Source organism: Dermacentor andersoni, chromosome 6 (genome assembly GCF_023375885.2).
Source record: "Dermacentor andersoni chromosome 6, qqDerAnde1_hic_scaffold, whole genome shotgun sequence".
Classification (NCBI taxonomy): Eukaryota; Metazoa; Arthropoda; class Arachnida; order Ixodida; family Ixodidae; genus Dermacentor; species Dermacentor andersoni.
This window is the reverse complement of record NC_092819.1, coordinates 40,239,805-40,266,513: the sequence shown is the minus strand read 5'-3', so window position 1 is coordinate 40,266,513 and position 26,709 is coordinate 40,239,805. Positions and strand designations below refer to the sequence as shown.

At 46.9% G+C, this 26,709-nt stretch overlaps 1 protein-coding gene across 1 annotated transcript; it reads left to right on the top strand.

Moving 5' to 3' along the window:
- The first annotated feature begins 300 nt into the window (after nt 1–300).
- On the top strand, nt 301–26,709 carry LOC126521939 (solute carrier organic anion transporter family member 74D-like). The gene is made up of 9 exons (XM_055066186.2): nt 301–1,043; nt 3,813–3,899; nt 4,627–4,815; nt 5,093–5,257; nt 8,897–9,092; nt 10,613–10,751; nt 12,747–12,931; nt 22,534–22,598; nt 26,142–26,709. The coding sequence occupies exons 1-9, from the start codon at nt 314–316 to the stop codon at nt 26,630–26,632; spliced, it is 2,247 nt and encodes a 748-aa protein (XP_054922161.2). The 5' UTR covers nt 301–313; the 3' UTR covers nt 26,633–26,709.

Sequence of the window (26,709 nt, the reverse complement as noted above, 5' to 3'; positions counted from 1 at the left end):
ACGTCGGCAGTCATCGTAGGATGGGTTCAGGCAGATCTTTTTTTATTCCCGACAATTTACCCTGGAGTAGCATGTCGAGCCATTCGCTAAACCATTCTCTCCAGATTTCATTAAAGCTTTCCGCTTTCTCGATCTCAATTCCCTTCACTTTCTTTCTCACACAGGACCCGAGCAGTCGTTCATATCTATCTCGATTGTGTTCCTACAATAAACCTTCTTTGAACGCGTTGTGCGGCCCCGCATTAGCGCTACCGAGGAATCATCATCGCCGACAGCACGAAGAAAGAAGAGGGCGATTGAGACGCCACTCCCTATGGAGGACGGTAAGGATCAGGCGACCGCGGCGGGCAGTAGCGGCGCCGCTGCAGCACGCGGGAGCCTGTCCGCGGAGGTAGCGGTCGCGCAGCCGTCGAAGGACGATGCGCCGGTGCGCGAGCCGAAGCCCGATGACGCCGACGAGGCGAGGGACTACCAGTGCGGCGTGGGCAGTTACAGGCCAGCCTGGCTGCAGAGGTTTGCGACGCCGCGCTACTACGCCTTCATTCTCGCCACTCTGGGAACCTGTCAGGGGGCCTATCGCATGTACATGGTCAGCACACTGACCACGATGGAGAAAAGATTCTCGCTGTCAAGTAAACAGACGGGTTTCATCCTGATCGGCGACGACGTTAGCCCCATCCTGGCCAACATTGTGCTCATCCTGTTTCTCAAGCGCACCAGCAAGCCCAACTGGGTGTCCGCCGGAATGATGTGCTGCTTCATCGGAACGATCTTCAACCTGATGCCTTACGTGGTTTACGGTCCACGAGGGTCCTTCACGGGGACGTCCAAGACTAAGACTATGGACTTTTGCGGCTACCCTGACAATTCAACATCGCAGGCAAAATGCGAGGAGCCATCGTTTTGGGGGACTTCTGCAGGTCCCATCATGTGGTTCTTCTTTGGAAACTTTCTCAACGGACTGGGTACCACGGCCTACTACACCATCGGTAGCACGTACATGGATGACAGTGTTGAGAAAAGTCATACGGCAGCCTACTTTGGTAAGCTTTGTTGTTTGTTGTTGTTATACAGCGAAACTGTTAAGGGTAATTCCGCAGCAGTTCTCGTGCGGTGGCAGGGAAGGCCACCGAGAGTTTTCCGGCTAATAGCTGATTGCAGGCGCCGCGCTGTGCGGCGTCTGCAATCAGCTATTGCGTGTTGTTGGAACGTTGGTATTGCGGTTTATTTCCGACGTTTTGGTTGATGGATCATATTTTGACAAAAACACAAGTGTTTAGCAAAGACTAGACCACCAGCCGGAACGTCAGAAGTTTACTGTGCTTTACCAGTGTACTTCGTACTCGATTCTTTGAAGTTATTCCTCCGAGGCCAGCGTGACTCCTACTGAATTATACATACATATATATACACACACACACACACACACATATATATATATATATATATATATATATATATATATATATATATATATATATATATATATCAGCCAGTCACCGTGTTGAGGCGGTCGGGGCGTTGTATGCAATGGGAATTGTATGAACACTGCACGACGATTTTTTCGCCGTCATCGATAATTTGTCTAGTTTGTCTAGTTTTAATGCGGAGCATTCTTAGCATCATTCTTGGGACTTTGTGGTTGGCTTGGTTTGCTTGGGTTGGATTAAGTTGGGTTGGGTTTAGTCCTGTTTTACCTCACTAAAAAAAAGAAGAAAAACAATGTGTCACCGACGGTGGAATGAAACCTCTGCCGTCGAGCACAGCAGTTCGGTGCTCCGATCCTTAGGTCACGATGGCATTTCTTTTTCTTTATCGCCGTTATTAACTGAACAAACCATTAAGCCATGATCGCAGGCATACTTACCTCGTTTCAATGTCAGCCACCTATTTGACACGCTCGGAGCGTGTGTCACGCGCCACTTATTCGTCTTTGTTTGTGGCAGCTCGCGCTCTGAGGTGCCGTGTTAGACTGCACAACCTTCTGCGCCGGCCCATGCTCCTCAGTACTTTTCTCATAGCACGCTACGTAGAAATTGTACGACGTTGCACCGACGACACGATCACCCAAGGTAATCATGCTTTAACATTTCATTGCCGCACCCACCGTGGTAGCTCAATGGCTTTGGTGTTGCGCTTCTAAGCACGAGGTCACGGGATCGAATCCCGGCCATGGCGGCCGCATTTCGATGGTGGCGAAATGCAAGAAGCCAGCAGATCCCACACCATGTACGAATCAATGTTATTCGAAGCAGTTTTACCAAGTTAACGAAAAAAAACAGAGCACCAAGACGTAGGCGGCTGTTTCATGACCTATACGCCCCGCAGGTCATGACCTGTCATTTAAGTCTGTCATACACTCTTGTCATATACTATGCCAGTTGTAGTACATACCAAGGCGTAGGCGGCTGTTTCATGACCTATATGACACGCATGTCATGATATTCATGTCATGACCGATCATTTATGTTTGTCATAGACTCTTATCATACTATGCCAATTTCGGCACATACCAACTTAACGAAACGGCCATGAGAGCACCAAGACGTAGGCGGCTAGATAGATAAATAGGTAGATAGATAGATATTGTCAAAGTGGCATATGTTCGCCAAAAAATGCTTCGCATTTAGAACACCCGTGCACTTAGATTTATGCGCATGTTAAAGCACCCCAGGTGGCCAAAATGAATCCCGGGACCTCCACTACGGCGTGCCTCATAATCAGATCGGGGTTTTGTTACGTAAAACCCCATAACTTCCTTGCAGGAGAGCAAGGATCCTTGTTGTTTTCATACACTACATGAAATAGCCATAGATACGTAGGATTGCATACCAGGTAGTTTCTGATGACATCACATTGTGCGTTTCCCTTTTGTTTACACTCATCCGCCACCTATGTAGAAACACGTTGTAGCCATGGTAGTACCTTCCAGTGCGGGGTTTCTGCAGTGAAGCATCCCGTCCTTCACATCGAGCAAACATGCCCCGGCATGTTATCAGAACAGCGGCTGAGGTGCTCCAGAAGAAAGAAAGAAGAGAAACTTAGCAGTACGACGCTCCTCCTACTCTCACCACACGAGGGGTCAGATGATAAGAGTACGGTACGCAGTAATTCCACCCCCTACCTCCCCCCAAATTTGCTCAGGAAGACGAAGTATTTCTCGGCCACTTGAAGTGCTTTCGAATGGAAGTTAGATCTCCTTCAAACTTCTTTACTTTTCAGTCGAAAAAATAAGATTGCGCAGGCCCATTACAAATGCAACGATGGCGGCAGTTCACGTTTTAACGTGTGTAGATGTATCGATTCGATTGCCACATGATTTAGCAGACGCATAAATCGTCATCAACCTCTGTTACTTCACACGCACGGGAAGTAACATAGTGACAGAAACATTAAATACCGAGATCGTGTTTCATGTGGCCCGCACCATGAATAGTTCCCCGCAACTCCTTTTAAGAGACGTGTTGCCCACTGTGAACAGGAGCTCCTAAAGTTTGTTTAACTTCTTTTATTGTGCCCTCGCTGCTTTAAGAAATCGTGAAGAGATGGCTATAGATTCAAAACGACGCAGAATAGAACGTGTGACAGGGATATCTGCGGCCTAAAGCCGTGACCAGAAAACAACTGAAAAGGCATAGAAAGACACCCTTATGTGCGTATAGCTTTCGTCTCGGGACCAAATCGAGCGTATATAGCATGCAAGAAGCGAAACGCGATGACGAACGACGTAACATTACCGCTGTGAAGGAAAATGTCACCGCGTGAGAGGTAAACTTTCGGCAGTGTAATTTTTGTGGTTTATTCAACTACAGGCTACGTCATGGTCTTTCGTCTGATCGGGCCAGTCCTAGGTTATTTCCTCGGATTTTTCACCCTGAAGTACCCCGAGGAAGTCACAAGTGAGTAGGCTTTTCATATTATACCATTACAGCACGCGTAATACCCATTCCGACGTAAGTTTTGCAGATATCACTTCCGCACACCTCTGTTTCGATATCAGCGCGCTGCAGAAATTGTGAGACATATAGGGCCTGTGGGAATACTGCAAAACATACGTTCTGCAACGAGATTATTTAAAAGCACTCCCTCTTGAAGTGGAGCTATGTGTTTGGGAAAAAGAAGAAAGGGGAAAAAAAGAAGAGATTGAGACCACGGTGCGCCAATGGTATACGCATAGTTCTCCCACGCCCAACATCTTCCTTTTTCTACAGCTTCGTTGTGTTCGCCCCGATAAGGCAGGCCATCAGGCCTACCTCGGCTGACTCGTCGTCCCCGCAGCCACCAGCGAAAGTAAAGACACATCAGCGGTAAAATTAATGGACGTGTTCGAGGGAATCGCACAACGCTGAAGTGTGACTTGTGTCAGGTGTAGGCACCGAACAGCGAGGCAGTCAGAGTTTTTAGTTACTGACGCCCACTGATGAGAGACCGAGTGATCACAGGGCGTCCAACGCCGGCGTAGGAGAGAGTCTCAAATGTTGTTGCTCTTGTTTATCAAAAAAGCGTGCAAAAGAAACTGGGTTGTGCAGCCTTATCTTTATCGTGGCCATCACGAAACAATGTCTGCCTTTGCATATTGACGAGGCGAGTGTGCGCTTCTTGTTCCTCGCTTCTAAACCATGCCAGAAAAGTCCCACGTGGAGCCAGGCGACCCTAGGTGGATCGGCGCCTGGTGGCTGGGTTACGCCTTCATTGCCACGGCAATTTTTCTCAGCACAATTCCGATGATCCTATTCCCCAAGAAGATGCATGCCGGGTCCGAAGCCAACAGGGAGGAAGTGGCAGTCAAAACAAAACTGGACTCGGACTTCACAGGTAATCACGAGCCGTGCGCGCTGCCGCGACATCCGCATTTCGCACAAAATTGACGGAACGCTGTCACATCTTTTTCCTTCGCCTGAAGGCACCTTAAAAGCGCGAAACCACTGACGGCCGTGTCTGTAAACACGGGCGGTGTTCTCTAGCAATGACTTTCGAGGCTACAGTCACTTTCGCCGCATTGTGCGTGGCTGATGAAATACCGTGTATAGTATTATTATTATTTGAAAGAAAGCTTCAACTGCAGATGTGTCTTCTTTCCGACTAATTTCAGAGTTGTGGCGAGGACTTGGAAGGCTGGCGAGGAATCCCATCTACATGTTCAGACTTTTTCATTCCATAGCAGGGTATATAGTCGCGGGTGGCATGTCGACTACTGTTTCGCGCTACATGGAGAAGCAGTTCGCAATTACAGCGTCTTTTTCCAGTCTAATGACCGGTGAGTAACTAAACCGTCTACTTATTGTAACGTCTCACGACAGACGTAGTGTGTTTTGTCCTTGGGCTCTGGAGATGCCTAGCGCAATGTGGCCCGCTTTCTGAACATCTATATGGGCTGCTGGGGAACAGGGTAGGTGTACTGGATAGGAAACCTTATAGAAGCAACGTTAAGAGATAGGAAGAGCACAGCACGGATTTGTAAGCAATTGAAACACCCTAATATTCTCGTTGAGATTATTATTATTATTATTATTATTATTATTATTATTATTATTATTATTTAATGTCCCTATTACGGTTATTACATAGGGGTGGGCTTGCTTTATGAAAAAAGATGTCATCGGTATTTAGCAGCCCTGAAATGAGCTACTTGAAAGTAGTGCAAATGTTCTTCGTGCAGATCATTCAAGTTCCTTGCTGCCTGGATGAAGAACGACAGGCCTCAGATGTGAAGGAGTACGCGAGGGTGGCGGTTGTAAGGTTTTTTTAGGTGACAGATTCGCGAACAGTGACAAGGACAGGCAAGAATTCAGAGTTGTCGTAGATAATCAGACCGACATAATAAGCGTTGTGTTCATTCATTTCAGTAAATACGTAGCACAATTGGTCACACAATGAAAACAGTGTAATTTTACACCATTATTCTAAATTATGGATATTAGCTGAGACACATTGCCGGCTGTAGAAATGATCGTTATGTAATTATAAATACATCTGGTCGCACAATTTCTAGTAGACTTGGATGAAGTAGAAATGCTACACTGATCAAAGTTTCAAACTACGCGTTTCAAACTACAGTTTGAGTTGTACAATTGTCGAGCATGAAAGAACTTTTTCAGAAGGTGGAGCGGATTTTAAAGGGGCATGTAAGTCACCAAGGACACGGTTAGCCTAGTTACTGATTTTCATTAGGTCTTCTGACTTGAAATATTAAGGGTTATACGAATGCCTTGACTTAGCAACTACGGAAATTACTGCTTTTAATAACTTAGCTAAAACAGGAATGAGACCGATGTTGGTGGAAAAAAAGGACTATAGAAAAGTTTTGTTAACATGCAGAAGCATTAACCGCATTTATTACCATTCTTCAATGATATACATTCAAGTAAAGAATAACAACTTTAGAGATGTTCTTGACGAGGCAGTAGGCAGCGCAATCAGGGAACAACCGTATGTAGGAAGAAATTATGGTATGGCCCTCATTTATATTAAACGTAGGAGAGGACGAATAATGGTGCCTTGTGGAACACCGCAGAGTACAGGACAAGCAGAGGAGGGGTTGTTAGAGGTGAACGTAAACTGACTGCAAATTAGGCAGGAAGCTACATTACCGGTTATAAATGAGGGGATCACGATTTGAACACGAAAATTTTAGGTGGAACTGTTACGGTAGACTTGGGCAGGTCACTGTGTAGAACATATAAGCGGTAGTCTCTTAGGGTAATAGAACAGCTGCGAAGGGAACTGAAACATAGAAAAAGATGGCACACAATTAGGTAAATTAACGAGGCTGAGGAATTAGATCGCACAACAGCATCGAACTGAGTGAACCAATGAAGCACAAAGATAAATGAAGATTGTGGGCAGAGGCCTTAGTTCTGCAGTAGGCCTATAGGTTGTTGACGATAACAGTGACGTTGATAATTGGCCTCATCCTCAATGCTTGAAATAAACGCGGCCAGGTTAGACAAACTGCAACTTGATAATTAACTTCTCTGCTTGAAAGTATACTTCATACATGCAGTCGGTAATGTTATGTACTTTGTGGAAAACATTAAAAACCGTATTCAGGAAAATACAAGTTAAAATTAAATTATGGGGTTCTACGTGCCAAAACCACGATCTGATTATGAGGCACGCCATAGTGGGGGACTCCGGAAATTCGCACTACCTGGGAGTATTTAACGGGCGCCTAGATGTAAGTACACGGGTGCTTTCGCATTTCGCCTCCTTCGAAACGTGGCCGCCGTGGCCGGGATTCGATCCCGATACCTCGTGCTTAGCAGCCCAACACCATAGCCACTAAGCAACCACGGCGGTTGAAAATGGAAGTTGCGCAGCGTGTATCATTTGCGCCCCGCAGAGTCAGCCACATTTGGAAACTTTTGAGCCGTGTGAAGTCCCGTGTTTGCTATTAAAAGAAAAAGAAACGGGCATGGGCAGGACACGTAATGAGGAGGGAAGACAACCGATGGTCATTAAGAGTTACGGAATGGATTCCAAGGGAAGGGAAGCGTAGCAGAGGGTGGCAGAAAGTTAGGTGGGCGGATGAGATTAAGAAGTTCACAGGGACAACATGGCCACAATTAGCACATGACTGGAGTAGTTGGAGAAGTATGGGAGAGGCCTTTGCCCTGCAGTGGGCGTAACCAGGCTGATGATGATGATGATGATGATGATGATGATGAAACGGTTGCTGTGCGCCGTTTCGTGACGGAGACAAAGAACTAAACAAAACATCCAGAATTTCCACGAAGGCTGTGGTCTGATGAAATTAATTCCTGGCTACGACAGCCGCCACGAGCCGCTGTGGTTGCTCAGTGACTATGGTGTTGGGCTTCTGAGCACGAGGTCGCGGGATCGAATCCTGGCCACGGCGGCCGCATTCCGATAGGGGCGTAATGCGCAAACATCCGTGTGCTTAGAGTTAGGCGCACTTTAAAGAACCCCAGGTGGCCGAAATTTCCGGAGTCCTCCACTACGGCGTGCCTCATAATCAGAAAGGGGTTTTGGCACGTAAAACCACATAACTTAACAGCCGCCACGACAAGGCGACGGCGTTGGTGTTCGCCAAAGACTTCATTTATCATAGGCATGCGAATACCGAAATACCGGTGCCTACCGAACGTCACGAAAGGCGTCTTCAGTGTGCGTCTCGCGAGATGGTATCCTAGCCATCCGAAGCCGTGAACCGGCGGTGCGGACGACCGCGTGTACGTTAGAGCTTTGGAGACGTTGAATGTTTTTCGTTACATCCCGTATTCTGCCACGCCCGCGCCGCGGCTTACCATCGTGCCAGGGCGACATAACATCAAGAGCAATAACAGACTCGAGAAGATGGTCAGTGCATCGCCTTCATTCATGACATGACACTTGAAACCGCGTGTGAGACGCTGCTAGCTGAAGTCGCACTGGCAATTACGAACACTGACATTTCCGACGACGCGTAATGAGGAGAAGTAGCTGTGTGTGGTCATAATGAAGTGCAGCGCACAGGACCAAAAGATACACATGCGCATTAAATCTACTCAAATTTACGTTCATTTGTGTCACGTTGAAAGGGGCGCCACATGTACATCAAAACATTTGCGCCATTGTTTTACGTTTGCGTTCAGCACGTTACATTCTCAAAGCACTGCATTTGAGTTGTCAGCATTAGATTTGCGTAAACAGTAAAGAAAGCTTCGCTGTATCAACAATCCCCATATATCCGTGGGATCAGCCTAGTTTTCTTGCGAGCCATTTGTCGAATAACGTTTCTCTCAAGCTTTCATTGCTTACCTGTAATTGGAATTGTGAGCGCGATAGCAATTATGTAAATGCGAAAGTGCTCGACATGAAAGAACAGCTCCACATATGTAACGTTATCAATCCAACACGGTCAGGTCTCGGACTATGCTTGCTCGTTCCCATGCAGGTATTGCCGGTATCCTTTCCAACGTGATCGGCATCTTCCTGGGCAGCGCGTTCGTGCACATACTGAAGCCATCTCCAAGGGCAGTGGGCTTGGAGATGACGACTGTGACCGGCTTCAACGCTCTGTTGTTTCTTTTACTCATGGGCATTCGCTGCGACTCGATAAGTTACCCGCTAACTCACGCTGGGGCCGACGGGTGAGCACTATATAGGTCACCCTGTATTGTTTAACAAGTGGGAGAAGATGCCAAAACTTGAATTCTGAATTGAATTCTATGGTTTTACTTTTACGTGCGAAACCCACGATTTCATTGTGAGGCACACCGTAGTGGGGGACTCCGGCCTATTTTCGACCTCCAAGGGATCCTCAGTGCAGCCTCTAGGCACGGGACACGGGCGTTTTTACACTTCGCTCCCATCGAAATGCGGCCGGCGCGGCCGAAATTTGATCCTGCGACCTCGTGCTCCTTAGGGAAGCAAAACAGACGCTAAGCCACTGTGGCAAATGAGATGCCAAAAGTATGTCAGGATGTTGTAATGTGCAATGTAACTTTCTGAAATAACATGAGTTTTACTGATCTCGAGAAACAGAGCTTCCCCAAATCGATGGTATTGTGTAAACATGGGAGGGAAACGGAGTCACGGCTCCGAAGATAACGAGTTCTAGTTGTGGTTTACATCCATGCCGCTCTTCTGCGGCGCAATTGGCTCCGCATTTCCAACAAAAGTGGTGGTGCCAATTTTACGTAGTGCTTATGATATTTTCTCGTGATGGAAGCTGTGAACTCGCTACTAGCTCACGCATTAAAAAAAAAAAAAAAATCAAACAGCTTTCTATGGCTTCATCACCCACGTTCGTGGTGGTTGGCGGGAATCGAACTTTTAGCGACCATACGGAGATGCCGATGGAAAAGGCGCGTGCTCTAGCGCTACGACTGAGCTGTAGAGTACATTTGCCGCTGAAGGCCATGCAATATAGCTATTTGAGACGTACGGCCTGTCGCGGGAGAGACCTGGGGTCTTTGAAGGTATAGATGCTGTCCTAGATCGCGCTAGAAGGACAACACTCTCCTCCTGTCACCTTCTCCCCCCCGTGGAAGCTATGAAAGAGGACTCCGGCGGTCGGAGAGGGGGACGGTAGGCGTCTTCGAAGACGGCGCCCGCGCCACTAGAGACAACACAAAGTGACGAATCGGTTTACAAACAAACCTCGTTATAACGAAATAATGAATATAACAACGTAAGTGAAATTCCTCTTGAAATCTTCATAAAGATTCATAGTACAGCACAGGCAATATTTGATATAAGAAAGTAGGCAATTTTTGCTGCCCCTTCATCTTCCCTATAACGAGGTTTTACTGTATAGGCATAGCCACCATACTTCCGATAAGCATGTGCTGGTTTACGGCTCTGTCCTTTAGGGGACTACAAAAGGAATCTACAAAAGCTACCTGAATATCGTCACAGAAGCAAGCATACCCCTTCAAGTGCATCATTCTTCTAATAAAGCGATTAGATTCCTAGTAACGCCCCGTTATTCGCTTGTATTAGCAATCATCGTCGATGGTTTCCACACAGTTGTCCAGGAGAAATTCTCCCTACATTATTTTTCTCGCTTTAGCGCTACTGTATTGCAGCCATGTTTCTACTAACGTATCCAAAAGAAGAAGAAAAAACGCACCTCTTAATTTTTCTTTATTTCCGTTTTCACCCAAAGGCTTACTATTCTCAATGAGTGCAACGAAAAGTGTGATTGCCCAACGACAGTCTATAGGCCGGTCTGCGACCAAGAGACACAAACGGAATACTTCTCAGCATGCTATGCCGGCTGCCCGCCCAGCGACGCGAATCTGACGGTGAGGCGCATCTTGCTATTTTTTTCTAAGTTGTCGCAACGGAGCGAAATAAATGCCACTTACATACAAACGAGGGATCGAAATCACGCTGCCGCCGTGAAACACCTGCCATCAAAATGGGCGCAGGCGTCCCTCGGCCGGACAGTCGGCTTTGTTTAGGGATTTTGTTTAGGGAAGTTGGAGAAGTATGGGAGAGGCCTTTGCCCTGCAGTAGGTGTAGCCAGACTGATGATGATGATGATGATGATGATGATGATGAATTAACCTGGGGAAGGAGTCCGCCTTAATACGAATCCTGTCGAACTCTATTGGCACAACAAAACACTGATAAAGAGGCCACTCACATGGCGGCAATTTCTCATTTGGCATTGCAAAGCATTTATTACTCCTCCCAACCCGGGTAAACCCGGGTTGGCAGGACCTCGAGTTGGAGAGAGACACAACCCTGTCCAAGCGCTGATGTCCGGCAATGGCCAAGCACCATGCCCGGAGCGCGCTAGTACCTATTTGAACGGCAGGTACTACCCGGCGGCAGCTCTAGTCTGCTTCCCAAAGCCACGGCGGATGCTCTGCACCAAGCTTTGTGAATTGGGGCGCATACGGCAGGGCACTGCCCAGTCGCGATCGGCAGCTTACCTCTACTCGCGAAGATAAAAGTACAAAATCATCGCATTCTACCGACACTGACATGTGGGGCAGATGCTTAGAGATTAACAAAAATAAACAGCTTGAGAAGAAGTTACTAACCGCGCAACGAGCGATGGAACATAAGTATTTAGACCTAACTATAGGAAAATTGACTCGCCATCGCGGCCCTGCTAAAGTGGTTGTCCAGCGAAGCTGTTGAAAACTACCCCTACAACTGCTGACTTGGGGGGGGGGGGGGGGGGGTGCAATGTTTTATTGCTCAATTCCTCCTCCTGCGCGTCAGTCGGCCAAAAGAAAATGTGCACGTGCGGACTTCCCCTGTGCTGGAATTTCACGGCAATACGGCCAGCGGCAGCACGCCGCCGCTGGTCGTATTGCCATTCACTTTCCCTTTGCCGTTCCTCGCATTCACGCTGCTCCTTGGGAGTCCTAACTACGTGTTGCCTACCCATAGCGGGGCTGCAACAACACTGAACTCCGTTGCTAGGCTGGTTATATTACATACGACAGACTAGTAACGTCACTACTACTGTCACAAGCTGCCGTCGCCGCGGCAGCTTGCGTAACACTAATCTTTAGTGGCGGAGAGCGCTAAGCGCTCCGCGTGGTCATCAGGAGAACCTCATCGTCAATGATTTCGTTTGGACGCTTGTTTTGTGCTTCTTTATTGAAACGAATGCTGCACTGCATGTTGTATGCGTGATACCAAACATGTATTCACTTTTCGCTTCAATCGTTGAACAGCTGAAAGAGAGCGCGTGAGTTCGCGTGTTCGAGAGCAGCCTCATGATATATCGCACATCATGTTTTGTTATCACTCAGCTGCGAACGACTGACCAGACGAAACGGCGTGAAATTTTTTGGTAGAACAGATCACTGTAAGAAAAAAGAAGTTCGTTCAGCAATGAGACTGCGTATTCGCGGTAATTCGATTCATAATGCTGCCACTAGCGCGATGACTGCTTTCGATAATGCTACAATTTCTCGATATGCACAAAGGCAACAAGGGGATGAATAGGTGCTTTATTCCTATGCTGCGGAGAAATATTTTTGAGCCATCAGCTTGGGTTTCATTTTAGTTAATTTATGGTAGTTGCTGATATTATTTCATTCATAGTACTTGTTCTCTACACTGACGATAGCGTAACATGTTACGACGTAGGGAACGCAGCCTCGTTACTTAAATGTCTTGGCGTACTGCCGCTTCGAATATCAATTGCTACATAAATACCAATGACTGCGTGAATAAATGAAGGGCTTATCTGGCACAGCTTGTCAACGCGTTTCGCTCCAAAAACAAACAAAAATTAAAGAAGAGAAAGAAACATCCTAAGTCAATTTCCGCAGGTGTTCCAAGACTGCCAATGTCTGAGCCCAAAGCACCCTGCGCACAACTACAACAATCACACCGTTGCCAATAGAAGATGCAAGCCTAATTGCAAATGCCCCCTTGTGCTGTTTGTGGCGCTATTCTTCCTCGTCAACGTACTTCAAGGAACAACCATCGTTGGAACAACACTGCTCCTTCTCAGGTGCGCCTCTGCGCCACAGTTCCTACTATTGCGCAAACGTGTTCAACGACGACAGCGTGGGCATGGACGCGAGACATTGCATGGTGCAAATGTGAGCGTGTGGCATAGGCCTGGTCGGGCATACCGCCGAACTAAAGTGGTAGCTAGATGCATCGCATTTCTGACATTCTACATGATGACGATGATGATGACGATAATTGGCATCTTCTTTAAAACGGGGCGGGGACAAATAGCCACCTAGCCTGCTTGATTTAATCAATTCTTGCTACATCTATCGCTATCTAGCCTTTTGTCCATCTGATCTCGAGTGTAACTGGCGAATTTAAAACCTCTCTCACTATAGTGTACCATTAACTGTGGTTGCAACAACTCCGGTTCTATGAATCTCTTCCCTGTTTGCCAATGGCACGAGCATCGAGTGACACTCTTGTTTCTTGCGCAGCACTTCCGGTTCACCTCCTGAGATGACCGGGGACGAAAATCAAGATAAATCAGAAAAGGATAAAATCGTATAGTACAAAATTCACGGGTTTCATTAGAGGTATGATATCAGGGCATCAGGTTAGTTACAAGTTGATTGACTGAAGTGTCTGGAATAATTAGAAATCACTGATTACCGCACACCAGAGCCCAGAATCGTTGACTTTTGAGACCTGCTACGTCAGCACGACTTTGGAGAAATTCCTGAAAGCCCGGAAGTAAAAAGGGGAGTAATGACGTCCGTAATGACGTCCCACACAAGAAGGTGTCATGATATTTGACTAATTAATGGGAAACAGCTGCCTGGCACAGATTTGAACAACTGGCTAGCAGAAAGGAAGTGACGTCACTCTCTCTTGTCTCTCTCTCCCGGCGATCAACTACTCGCTCGCTTGCTCGCAGCAGCTGCGCGTGCGCGCTCGTCGCACGCTCTGACGTCAGCACAGGAGAGGGCGCGCAAGGTGCGCTTCGGGCGCCGCTCACTAGGGGGCTATGCCCCGCCTGGTGGCACTAGGTGGCACTCGCTGCGCTTCCTCCTCCCCCTCTCTCGCTCCTCGCCCACATATCACGCCAGGGTAAATGGATAGCCTCAGGGCTATACAAACCACTCTAGGCTACTCGACCTGCCCCAACCATCTGGCTCCTGCTGGATCACCACACCCTGGCCTTTCACCAGATCACCACTCCTACCGGACCCACTGGGCCCTTCCTTCCGGACTGCTCAGCCGCTGCCATGGCGACACTTTAACCCTCTACTCTCCTATCTCCTTTGCTCCCACTATCCCCCCCTCCCCCTGTTGACGCTGAGTCGTGCTCCCGCAAGGGCTGCAGAAAACAGCGTCAACCTTTCCTTATCCCTTCAAGAACCACTTCTCTCAGGGTAAAGACGTTCGCGCGCTTGACTTAAACCGACGTCGAGGTGCGAGTGCCACTAAGAGACACCTAACTCGAAGATTAGAGTCGCCTACCATTCTTTTGTTTTCACCATTACTCTGGTCGTCTATTGAGCAGTTAATCCCTTCCACTTTCTTTAAATCCCAACGCTTCTGGAAGGTGGACACTCTCTAGGGTGAATATTCGCTGGGTGAATATCTTGGCATTCCATTACGATGTGCCGAGTCATTCCCCTGCTTTTTTTTTTTTTTGCAGCACACAGATGTCTCATCCAGTGTGACATATTTATTCCGGTATGTTTTATCTCCTCAGGCCGTCAGTTCAGGCCTCAAATAACAAGGCACTCCCCCGCCCCCGCCCCCTTTGCGTTATCCTACAGTTTGCCTTCTGACTTCTCTCTTGTAATTCTTGTAAATCTCCGTATGTTTTTTTTTTAAATTCTATCCTTCGCGTTCTTGTTTACCGTCTCTTTTTCTCTCACTTTCCTTTTCCCCCACTTCATTGGGGGCACGTTAGAGAACCCTTGGTGGCGAAAATTAATCCAGAGGTCCTACTACGGCGTGCCTCATAATCAGATCCTAGTTTTGGTACGTAAAACCCCAGAATTCAATTCGTTTTATTTTTCGTCACTTCTGGTTGTGCATTTAAGTTTTCAATTACCCCGCACTTGATTGACAAGCTTCATTCCGTGTCCACGCTTTTGACGTACAGACATTTAGGGACCTTAGCCGGCCATTTCTTTTCATCCATATTCCTTAGCCTTTCTTGACAACTAATATTGCTCTGCGCTTCTCTATTTCCGACGTGAAGCACCGCCTGGTGCCAGCGCGCCCATTAAAAGTCACGTGGTGCCCGATCTCTCGTCCTGGGTGCGTAAATGAATACGTGGCACGTCTTCTATTTTTCCGGACGCCGCCCATAGCCTACTATAAAACGTTCCTTCACCCTACTTCGCTCTACAGTGCCACCACCAAACTAAATATGGGGTTGGATAACGTCACCTTGCGGATCACAGGCCGTTTGCGGCTCAACGAAGCTTGAAGGTCATACAGTAATGCTCTTTGGAAAGTCCTAATTGAAATATTTCACCCCACGCACTTGGCGCCTACTAAATGGAAAGCACGACAGGTGCTTTTCGCAGGAGTAACCGAGAAGCTCCGCCCCTTCACTCAGTGCTTGCTTATTTGGCGGGGCGCCACTGCGTCACATTCATTGGATCCAAGGGCAGTGTTTCTTTTTGTTCCATTTGTACAAGCTGTGTGAGTTTCTTGCTCATCTGGACAACGAGTAATGTGTTAGCTGTTTGCCTCGTCTTGCTCATTTGCTACCGCTCAGCGTGCTGTATGTAATTGCTGAGTTCATGTCGATAGCACGCGGAGACCTTTCTACGAAGCTTCTCGAGTTTTATTCTGTATAGGTAGTTCAGCAAAGAAGGCTAAATCTGTACCACACGGCGAACATGGTAAAAAAAAAATGAGGAGCACTGCATCTGAGTAATAAAAAGCATCATCACTTCACGAACACCCTCTCGGAAGAAGTGTTTGAACTGGTTTCGTAAGAACGAAGTTGGGGGCAAATCGAAGATTTTTCTCACGTTTTCCGCGTACACCGCGTCGTCAGGATGAATGGGCATCATCTAACCATCGGTGAAAGAACGGCCGAGTTTGTCTGTTTCGCCGCGTGAGAGGAAATGAGGAAGGCTTGTTTGTCCGAAGTACCACGAAAGAAAGAACATCAAATCTGTGTAACGCTGCAACTCAGTTGCTAGATAAAACCGTCAGGACGAACTGATCAAGCGAAACTGCGCCGAGGCACGAGGTATCGGGAACTATTCAACAACGTTAGAGTAGCGAAAAACAGTAAAAGCTGAGCAGCGAGAACATTTTCCGAAAATTTGTACTTACCTGTGGCCTTTGCAACGTAGCCACTCAAAATGAACGCACATTCCGGAGTTAAGGTATGTGAAACCTCGAGTAGGCCATCTTTTCGACTGATGCGGCTCTTCAGCTTCTTTCGTACCTCCGAGGCTTGCATCGTTACTGGGCTAGATCCTCGTTTTCGTAACATTAAGCTTTGCCTGCGCCGGACTCATGCCAAACTGCGACATTGACGAGTTTGCGGCGGATCACAACTGAGATAAGGGCGACAAGCAACCACCAGCCACGCTCCCCGACGTCTATACGCCTCGAGAAAAGCGAAAAGAAAGAAAACGTGAGACAGGGAAAGTAACGAAATAAATAGCCGTTTATATTATAAGCTTACGAACTTGAAAAACGGTATGAATAGAACATTTCAACCCGGAAACCGCCAGGAGTACATTAGTCACGCAAAGCCAGACTATTATCGTCTGACGCTGCCGTTGTTCTTTGCACTCTTAAAGATGTCACATTTTCATGAAATTCCAAACTGCCGTCAGCGTGAAAGGCTTCATGGACGCTGCCTGTTGTACTATAAGCGCACTTGCTGGAGCTCAGTTTCTTGCGGTAGCCGCAGAAGTTTGATATCAATGCGTCAGATTTTGCAGTCAACAAATGCGCATGCATGTAGTCTATGGCGCTTGTTGAAGTGCGTTCTATCGTCTGATACTGGCCATAATTCACAGCACCAGTAAGGGTAAGCCCTGAAAAACAGTAAAAACAGTAAAACAGTAAAAACAGTAAATTCCCTTTGCCGGGAACTGAGGAAACAGGCTGAACGAACGGTGGCGACAGCTCTCCGAATAAGCCCGCAACCTGTTATCATATCCGTGCTTACCGTCTTCGCTCTCCGTCAGCCATCACGTCATCAATCCCACAGTTTCAGCGCGGGCCGCGCTTACAGATGTCGACTGGATTCGATATTAAGTCCGCTTGCTCTAAATGCGGGTGCGAAAGTAAAAAAAAAAAGCAATTTAGGTGTATAGTATTAGTATCAAGACGAACACGCAACACTATTTAAGGACTACTCACATGACCGTTTCGACTTTTTCCCTTTTCATTGATTGAGGGCCCTAAGTTTTGAAACCCCAAAAAAAGAAAAAAAAATTAGTGCCCATCCACTCTCTGAAAAAGGATAACCAGGAGCTGTATTGGGATGACTATATTGACTATATTGATTTATATGATTATTGCTATATTTAATAAATAAAGACACACATAAGTATTTCGTGGTTTTTATCGTCTTCCTTTTGCCTCATTCGTCACCACAGGGACCATAGCTTTGTGGTCGCAGTGGTACACCGCGATCGGTTGTGCGGCCTTATGCTAGACACGTTCTTGACAAATGTTAAACCTATACACGACCGGTGACGAGTGGTCGGCACATTGACGTCCGTGTAGCACTCAATTCCGAACCGTTCTAACAGGAAGGGAACTATATACATGCCGTCGGTTCGCGCTTGGCCGACGTTAAAGTCGTCGATTGGTGGGTACACTATTGCGTTTTATTACACTTTTCGACCCTCCCATGGGAGCGAAAGAGCGCCACCATCCCACGTTTTACATATGGCCATGAAGGTCATGCGTCATAAGATAACAGTCAGAGCGACCGCAGCGACTGATAGCATCACGCGGAATTGGTAATGCACTTCATACATAGACGGAAGATAACATTCACAGAGCGACCGCCGCGACTTGTTTTTGTCAACATCTCGGACATATTTTTTTCCAGATCCTAGCCATAGACAGCGTCGCTATAATATTGTTACGGATGGGATGGGTTTGTTTACAAGATGACAGATGATTTGCGTAGAGCAAGGCACAGGACGGTTATGCAACGCCAATAGGCACCAGCCCGCGCCTTCCTCGCGCGCACCTCACCCTCTCTTTGTTCGGCTGTGTCGTGCAACGTGCCAATATTACTGGCATGCCTCAGAGCACCGCGAAGGATCTGGTTTCGTTGCCCAGTATGTGTATTTGTTATGACGTCATGACGCGGAAAGTGACGCCGAAAAAACAACATGTCGTCTTGTTGATATGCCCATGCCTAATTAAAAAAAAAACAATACCATAAGCGAGTGGCACGATAGTCACGTGCGCGCAAATAAAGTAACAGTTGAACGTGCAAGAGGCAAAATACAGTCTTGAGCCGTCTAGACGAGGAAATACGTTTGCCTAGATTGTGATAACCTCTGTCCGTTCATACCATATATGCTGTCTTCTGAGTGTTGCAGCAGTCCGCCGTGTTGCTTAAGTGCCTAACCGCCCATTATTTCATGCTCGATAGACTGTGATTGTAGATCCGTACATTCTTTAAATGGTATCATGTACTTGAAGTAATGATAACATAGCATGCAAATATAGCAATGAATTCATTGCAACGGTGTGATTAAACGTTCGTAATAAAAACTCTGAGGTTTTACGTACCACAGCCACGATCTGATTATGAGGCACACCGTAGAGGGGGTGGGGGGCGAACAGTCTCCGGAAATTTGGACCACCTGAGGTTCTTTAACGTGCACCTATATCTATGTACATGGGTGTTGTCGCATAAAACGTTGGTAATGGACCAAGCTTGTCGTCGTAAGCATTCAAATTGTCCATCATAATTATCTCTGCCTAATAAGGCCGGATGACATACAGCTTGTCGCGTTCGTCTTGTTTCTGAAGTTATCGTCAAACTTTCCTTTTATTGGGGGGGGAGGGGGGAGGGGGGAGAAAGACTGCTTGGTGAAAAGGTAGTTGGCATCAATTTCTGACGATACTATAAGTAGCGCGGCCTAAAATTTTAATTTTTTTTAACTGAAGCGAGAGCGTAGTTAACACCGACGCGTGCCACTAGGCGCGCATACTGCCCTATTGTTCGCACAGTCTACATAAGTCTTTCATTAAAGTTTTGTTAGCTTACTGCACTGTTTCTCTTTTAATTTTTTTTTGTTTGAGCCGCTGTCACCGTATGTGCCAGTTCTGCGACGCTGTACATTAAAGCAAAACGTGTTTGCATCAAGGTCACTTTTCTCTTTAAATTTTATTTTCGACCTATAGACGGACTCGTTTGTTTTGAATGTGACGACAGTTAGACTGTCAAGACGCAGTTTTACTTTGACGTACTCAACGATTGCATGATGTAATCCAGAAAAAAAAACAGAAAAAGAAATTGACCGCTCTTGCACTACTGGGAAGAGGAGTGCAAGCGAAGCTCGCGATCCGCGGATATTCGTTGTCGCAACGCCTCGGCTCCGCGCTCCCTCACGGCGAGCCCTCTCTCGAGCGCGTTCCCGGCGGCGTTCATGAAGCGCCGCCTCTTCTTCGGCCAAACGCACGACGATACGCATGACGCTCCCGCTGCCATTCCTTCAACGCATCCTGCGCTTCGGCAGAACGAACCCAGCATGACCTCTCTATATGAATGGCGGGCCAGGACTGGCGGGAAATGACGGGCGCCGAGGCGATCGAGCACACGATCGCACCCTTTCCCTCTTCCAGAGAGAGGGGACGCCCGTGATTGGCTCGCGCCTTGCGCTGCGTGTGCTTGTTGATGCATATCAAACACCGCTTCAAGCACGATGAACCGGCCGTGGCTGGATCGGTTAGCGTGGTGATCTCGCAACCCGGAGGTCCAATCCGCAGCCCGGCAAGCAATGTTTATTTTCACGCGGATGGAGTTTTCAGTGCGGCAATACCAACACCGACGCCGACACCAGTGAGGCAATACAAGTGATCGACGGATCCGATGCACTGTGGCAATCGATGTAAGCGGAGCCTTGTATGCGGTTTGCTGAATGTGGCAGAAGCATTGAACATTACTTGAAATATTCGAGCTGTATGTAATTCGACTAATTTTATAATTGCATGTGTGCACTGTATATATACATTCGTGGTCTTCACCACGTTTCGCTGCGTTGTGAAGACGCTACTGTTCCGCGCGACGCTTGTTTTGGGCCTGGGTGTCCTCGACGCTGAGTGCACGCTTTGGAGCCATTTTTCCGGTGCATGTGCTCCTTCTGCATAGGTGACCAGAATGCTGTTTAAGACGCCAGCTGCAATTGCTCTCTTCAGGCAATAGGCGATTGTAATGTTTACACCATCACAGCGTAGCACGCGACCTCCACAGCCCAGCACCGACATTTTTGTTGCATAGGAAAACAAGCACAGCACGCCCATACGCACAAAGTTGCCTTGCCGCCAGCGGCCGGGATGCGCGGACGCGAGCGCGATCTGGTGGCGCTGCAACAAACCCAGCTGCGTGCGCGAGCATGAATGGATGGATGGATGGATGGATGGATGGATGGATGGATGGATGGATGTATGGATGGATGGATGGATGGATGGATAGATGGATGGATGGATGGATGGATGGATGCTCTGAACGTCCCCTTTGGAATGGGGTGGTGGGTTGCGCCACCAAACTCTGGTTATTATATTGCCTAATGTCCTACCTATGTTAAAGAAAGAAAGGCTAAAGAAAAACACGATAAATTCCTATAATTAAACTTTCTGAACCCCCATTGTGAACTTTGTTTCTGTACGCCTCCATTGTTTCTCGTTTCCCTATTTTCACCAATCTTCCAATCACCTCTTACTAATGTCTACTGCGCATATGTTTGCTCACCCCATGCTCTCGCTGAACCCAAGGACTTCAAGGAGGCCAGAATTGCCTAAATCGACCGCTGAGCAGATATCTTCACATTCTAATAAAAGAAGCTCCATCGTTTCCCTAGCTTTGCCGCAGCAAGACCATGCTTCTCCCTCCTTGTTGTACCTGGCTTTATCAGTGCATGTTCTAAGGCATCCTGATATCGTTTCGAAAAGTAAAGAGCTTCCCTTTGAATTATCATAAATTGTTTCTTTCCTGATTTCGTTTTTTCCTCTTAAGTAGTTGCTCATATAGCAGGTTTATTTTCCATTGCCGCCACCCATGAGATTCTCTCAGCCTCTGAAACTTTCCACTTGACGTTATTCGTTGCCGTTTTGCTCATCATACACGCCGCATACTTGCTGGTAAGCTTCCTAGTTCTTGTCCTCCACTGAGTAAGACCAGGAGGCGAGCGCCATGTGGCCTTGTCGCAAGAAACACAGCGGTGCGTGCGAGCGAGACTACAGCAGCAGCCGCAGCGCCTGGAAAGTCGGGAGGAGAGGCAAAGAAAGATTCGCTTTGAAAATAAAAAAAAAACAAGGACATCCCGATTTCTAGAGCTCAAGCGCATGGCTAGTGCACCGTAATAGTGATCCCACATCCACAGCTTCTCGTTGTGAAAGGTGGGATGAAAATGGCACCTTACCTTCCCTGTTCTTTGGATCTTACCTCCAGTGGCTTCTTGTTTCCCAATTTGAAAGCAGTGCTGAAAGAAAAGCGTATGCAAGATGTGGACAGAATCGCCGCAAGCCACCAGTTTTCATGAGTTCTAGAACACTTTTTACAATGAAAAAATAAAAAGACAATAGTGAGACAGGCGCATTCTGTCTCAAGGCAGTTATTGCGTTTCAATTTAAAGGCGCCTAATGTTTCGGTATCCTTGAAGAGTGATCCAAGATAATATGAGACAGTGCTAGTGTTCTTTCGAATTCACTCATGTAACACTCTTAGGCAAAGTTACACCCTTTGGTGTGTATCTCTGCCACACAACAATAATCGTCATCTGCCTTGCTTGCATTTCCTTTCTTGAAAACGCCGCGCCCACTACTTTCCTGTCGGGAATGCTATGTCATGCTGGTAACGCGCATGTCGTTCGTTGCTGGAAAGTATCGGGCTCGCCGCGTTAAAGGAAATGCGGACAAGACAGATGACAATTATCGTTGTGTGGCAAAAGGATGTAATTTTGCTTAAGAGTGTATGTAGGAACAGGATTAGCCATCCAATGGTTCCCTCGAAATAAGTATTGGGTCGTGTAAAGCGCCCATAGTTTCAGTTGTATAGAGTAGGCTCCATGCAAATTTTTACGTTTGAAATTAGTGCGGATCAACCGAAGCAACGCGTGACTCGGAACACGCAGCTCTTCCACATTACCTCTGAGATCAGGGCCGACCACGGCTACTCACGGCGCGCTAACAATTCTCAGAGGTGACGTCATGGGACCTAAAGTTCCGTCCGCTAACCAAAAAGTGCACGTGTCGCCTACTTACAGGCGTTATCTAAAGGCTGCTCATAAGAAAATTGAATAGTTACCAACCTTGCAGATAGTCGCTTCAAATGAGTAGTACATATCACTGTAATTTCACTTTGGCTAAATTACTAATGGTTATCAGTATAGAAAGCGAAATGTCGTTGAAAACGGACTTTAAATGAAGGAATCTCTCTCTTTCTCTCCTCAGGTGCATAGAACCGAGGGACAAAAGCCTTGCATTCAATACCTACATGCTTGCTCTGACCTTGTTCGGTGAGTAATAAAAAGGCTCAGTCTCGCGCGAAAGGCGAAGCATCGATTGCGATAGAAGATTAGTGGACAGCTGTGCGAAGCAAGGATGGTAACTTTATCGGCCGTATATACCTGTAAACATGGGCATACTAGCTAAATTAACAAGCATGGTGTCACAAATTCAGTGTCACAATGGTGTCTCAAATTCTTTGCCTAAATATATCACGAAATGAAAACACGAACGTGTATAACGAATGCGTAACATGAATGAACGCGGACGTATAAAAATAAATGTGCGTGCGTACCTTTCGTCACGATGACCACTGATCAAGACAATAAATGCGTTAGCATCTTTGTTAAAAATTCTGTGTTACCTCTTTATCAAATCAAATCAAATCTTTCAAATCAAATCTTTATTTTCAACGACAGCTGGGGGTCCCTTAGGCGAAAAGCGGTAGTAACACCACTTGAAAATGCCTAAAGGCCCACGTACATGACAGCGGTATTACGATTCATACGCTTAAAAACAAATTTACAGTAATCAAGTCAAAAATGCAGTTCAAAAGAATTAAAAAGAGGTTGTGCAAATACAACAACGGAACAATAGAACAAATAAAGTCAATATATAAGAACACTCCAGAACAGTTGTACATTATAGTTGAAATATTCAATGTTCACGTGAACACACATCATAAAATGACGAAAATAAACGTTACAAGGAGTAATGAAACATACCTGATCATGTTCGGGCAGTACAACAGACATTAGACAAGAGTTGTGCTACACAACTTCACTGGTCATCATCCATCGGCACAGAGTGAAATGGCTCATTATTTTTTTGTGTGTGTTCAGATTGAGAACACAGCAGATGAATACGACATATCGATTGTACAGAAAGGCGTAGTACATGTCGAAGCAGATGAGCTCGTTCACAGGAATTTGAGCAAATCTCTTCCGTTTCTTACGACTTTCGCTACTTCAATCAATATTTCACGATGGCTTTCAGGCAGAACAAGAATGGAAGCGTAGTACTTGACTTGTATAAAGCTCGGGTAATTCTCATCGCCGTGTTAACAACATGCGGACAAGCGCGTTGGGGAAAATTTAGTTCTATCAAGAACGTTGAGAACCAGAAAAATTGAGGGGTAATGTAGACTAAGTGGCTTCCTTTTGCTAGGAAAGCTGGCTTATTTATGTTCTTTTGAGTCGTGTTGCATTAGTAGCTGTGCACTCTCAAGGTAAACGTGGAATTTCATGTCATCTTCGTTACGTGTATTGTTGAGGTAAAACACCTCAATATGCGGCTGTAAAGTCATTTTTTATCTGTAGCTTGCACCGAGGCGAACATGAGACGTCTAAGTAAATAATGTAGGTCATGTTGACTTATAATATAGTGTTACAAAGCGGTTACATTAATTAAAATAATAAAAATATTGCCACTGGCAAGGCGTTCTTTATCTTCTCGGCAGCGCTCTGCCAAGCATGAATTTGGCCGTCATCCGACGGGAGCAGATCTTGTTCACAGAACGCGTGCTTGAGAGCAGCGCGATACCGCTGCGGAAGCGCTCCGTCACGTGGCTTCTCTTTTTCATATTTCGTTGGCTTTCTTTGCAACCTGGAAAATTTTAGAGGACTTCGCCTTTAAAAGTGGAACGCGATAGCGTTCAAAGACCCCGTACTGCTTTTCATGCTTCCCGGTCACTGGCAGCTTTTGTAGCAGTAACGTTTACCGGGAAGCACTGGCTGCGAACGCTATGCACGAAGGCGAGCTTTCTGGTGGAAACGCGATCTTTTGTGGGTCGATGTCCTGTTATTGTTTCGAACTTTAAATTTTAGTCTGAGGAGAGCTAACATAAAGGACATGCGCTGTCAGTGTTTTTTCCCGTTACATTTGTTTGTGGGCTGCCGTTTCTCAAAGTTCGGAGGAATAGGTTTGTAAATAATTAAAGACAAGGTAGGAGCAACTTTGGTGGTAGAGAAATGGTTGAATATGCCGGTTCGGAAATTGCTTCGAAATTCTTTTTGCCGAAGCAGCGTCCAAAGCCGACGTGGGACGCCAACGCCGGATTTTCTGCGCACACGGGCTCCTTAACACTGTCGCGTTAAAAGGGTCTACGTGAGACGTATCGTACGGACAACAATTCCATCGGGGGGCTTCTGAAGGTGCTCTACAAATCTGCGGATCACAATTGCGGTCGTCAGCCAATAATTAATGTTTGGTAATTAAATTTAATTATATAGTGAGTTGCGGGAGAACGAAAAGTACCTGAGTTACTATAGGCTATTGCGAATAGTATACGTTTTGTTCAATTCGCTTCGGACGCGCCTTCCATTTTTAAATTCTTGGTTCAAGCAACGTGGGACACCCTATATATGCCAAGTGAATGTTTCCTTGAATGATCCAGTTGTTTTAGAAGCATACAAAAGGAACATGGGAATGTGGAAAACGTTCGTTTTCTTATACGACGTTTCGGCCTGCGTCCGACCTTCATGACAGAAATCTCTCTCTCTCTCTCTCTGTCTCCATATATATAGATTTAAAAACAGTGACATCAAGGACAGCGTATGGAAATTACTGGTAGTTCTTCATTGAACTTAAGAAATGATAAATAAATGGAAATTAAAGTGGATGAAAAGACAACTGGCCGCAAATGGGATACGAACCCACGTCTTCGCATTACGCGTGCGATGCTCTTACCAGTTGATTTACTGCAGGGCCGTTTTCCCATCCACTTCCTGGGGTATTTATGTTTATGTCCGAGAACTAAATCTGGAAGTGTGAGCCGGCGCCACCACTCATAAACCTTGGCGGAGGTTGTGGAACATCCTTTCTGCCGCAGGCGTCACAAATACGTGATCTATTTGGGTGCCAGCAATTGATCAATAAACCCAGACTTCCTACCTGAGGGCATCAATGTTGCCAGGTTCGAGACCCTCGCTATTTAATAAACGAGAAGAAAGGAAACCGAGGTGCCCGGTTTTATTGGTCACAGCATAAGAAGGCAACAAACAATGACATCAACAAACAATGGCCGTGGGTGGTGGCGCTGGCTAACCCTTCCAGGGTTAGTTCTAGGAGATCAACATAAGTTCCTGATAAGAACATAAGTGAAGAACATAAGAATTACAAGTAATTTTCCCTGTGCGGCTTGGTGTCATTACACAGTTTTAGTTGGGTGTCCGCAGCAGCTCTGCGTACGCAGCAAAACCGCTGAGGCGTCAGTGCGCATGCGCAGTACGCAGGAGCACGCACGGTAACTTGCGTGCGCCCGCAGCTTTTCAAAAGTTGCGTGGCGCCCGCTGCGGGCTCAGCGGCCTTTGCGGGACGTTCTCACGTGTTCTCGTGCGTTCACGAGAGCGCATTTTTTCGGTATCACTCTTGTCGCGGAGATATGACTCCGGCTTGTGGTTTGACTTCGTGTCGGCTGATATTGGCTACGCAGTTTCAGAAGGTGGCATATGGCAGCGACGAATAGCACACACTGCTTTCGGTCATGCGCTGCCCGCAGCGACATCATTGGCGGATACATTAAACTGTCCGTCGTTTTCCTTGATTCATCGCAGCTTTCTTGCCGTACCCGGCCATCTACGGTGCCCTCACGGATTTCTCGTGCGCCGTCTGGGAGGAGAAGTGCGGCGAAACCGGAGTGTGCTGGATATACGACCTGGACAAAATGCGTTATCTGATCACCGGATTCTCGTCGATTATGACTTTCGTCAGCTTCTTCTTCCTGTGCATCATGACATACTACTGCAAGCTCATCAAGAACTTCCACGGAGAGAGCGCTAAGGTTGATAAAGCCGGGTCTCTCTATAAGAGCGACAATAAGTACAGCAGTGTCGTGTACAAGCAGGAACCCATCAGGCCCGCCGCGAGCAGCAAGGAGGCCAGTGCAGAAGCGCATGCGCTCGACTCAGAATCGCCCGCCCCAGACCGAGAAGCGAACGTTCACGAATCTGAGCCCACCCAGAGCAGCCAACAAGGCAGCCGCAAGCCGAGCATAGATGGCAAGGAACTCGAGAAGTCAAGCCAAGGCGCGAACATTGCCACCTGAATGTTCGAAGTGAACACTCGTTGCATCGCGTCCTAGTCTTTGGACCCGTTAAATATAAACGGTTTGCCATTACTGCA

What these genes read in the sequence shown, in the direction of transcription:
- LOC126521939 (XM_055066186.2), top strand. Translation starts at nt 314, where the DNA reads ATGGAGGACGGTAAGGATCAGGCGACCGCGGCGGGCAGTAGCGGCGCC. An exon ending in TCATACGGCAGCCTACTTTG is followed by an intron (nt 1,044 to 3,812) that starts GTAAGCTTTGTT and finishes ATTCAACTACAG; the next exon opens with GCTACGTCATGGTCTTTCGT. An exon ending in GTACCCCGAGGAAGTCACAA is followed by an intron (nt 3,900 to 4,626) that starts GTGAGTAGGCTT and finishes AAACCATGCCAG; the next exon opens with AAAAGTCCCACGTGGAGCCA.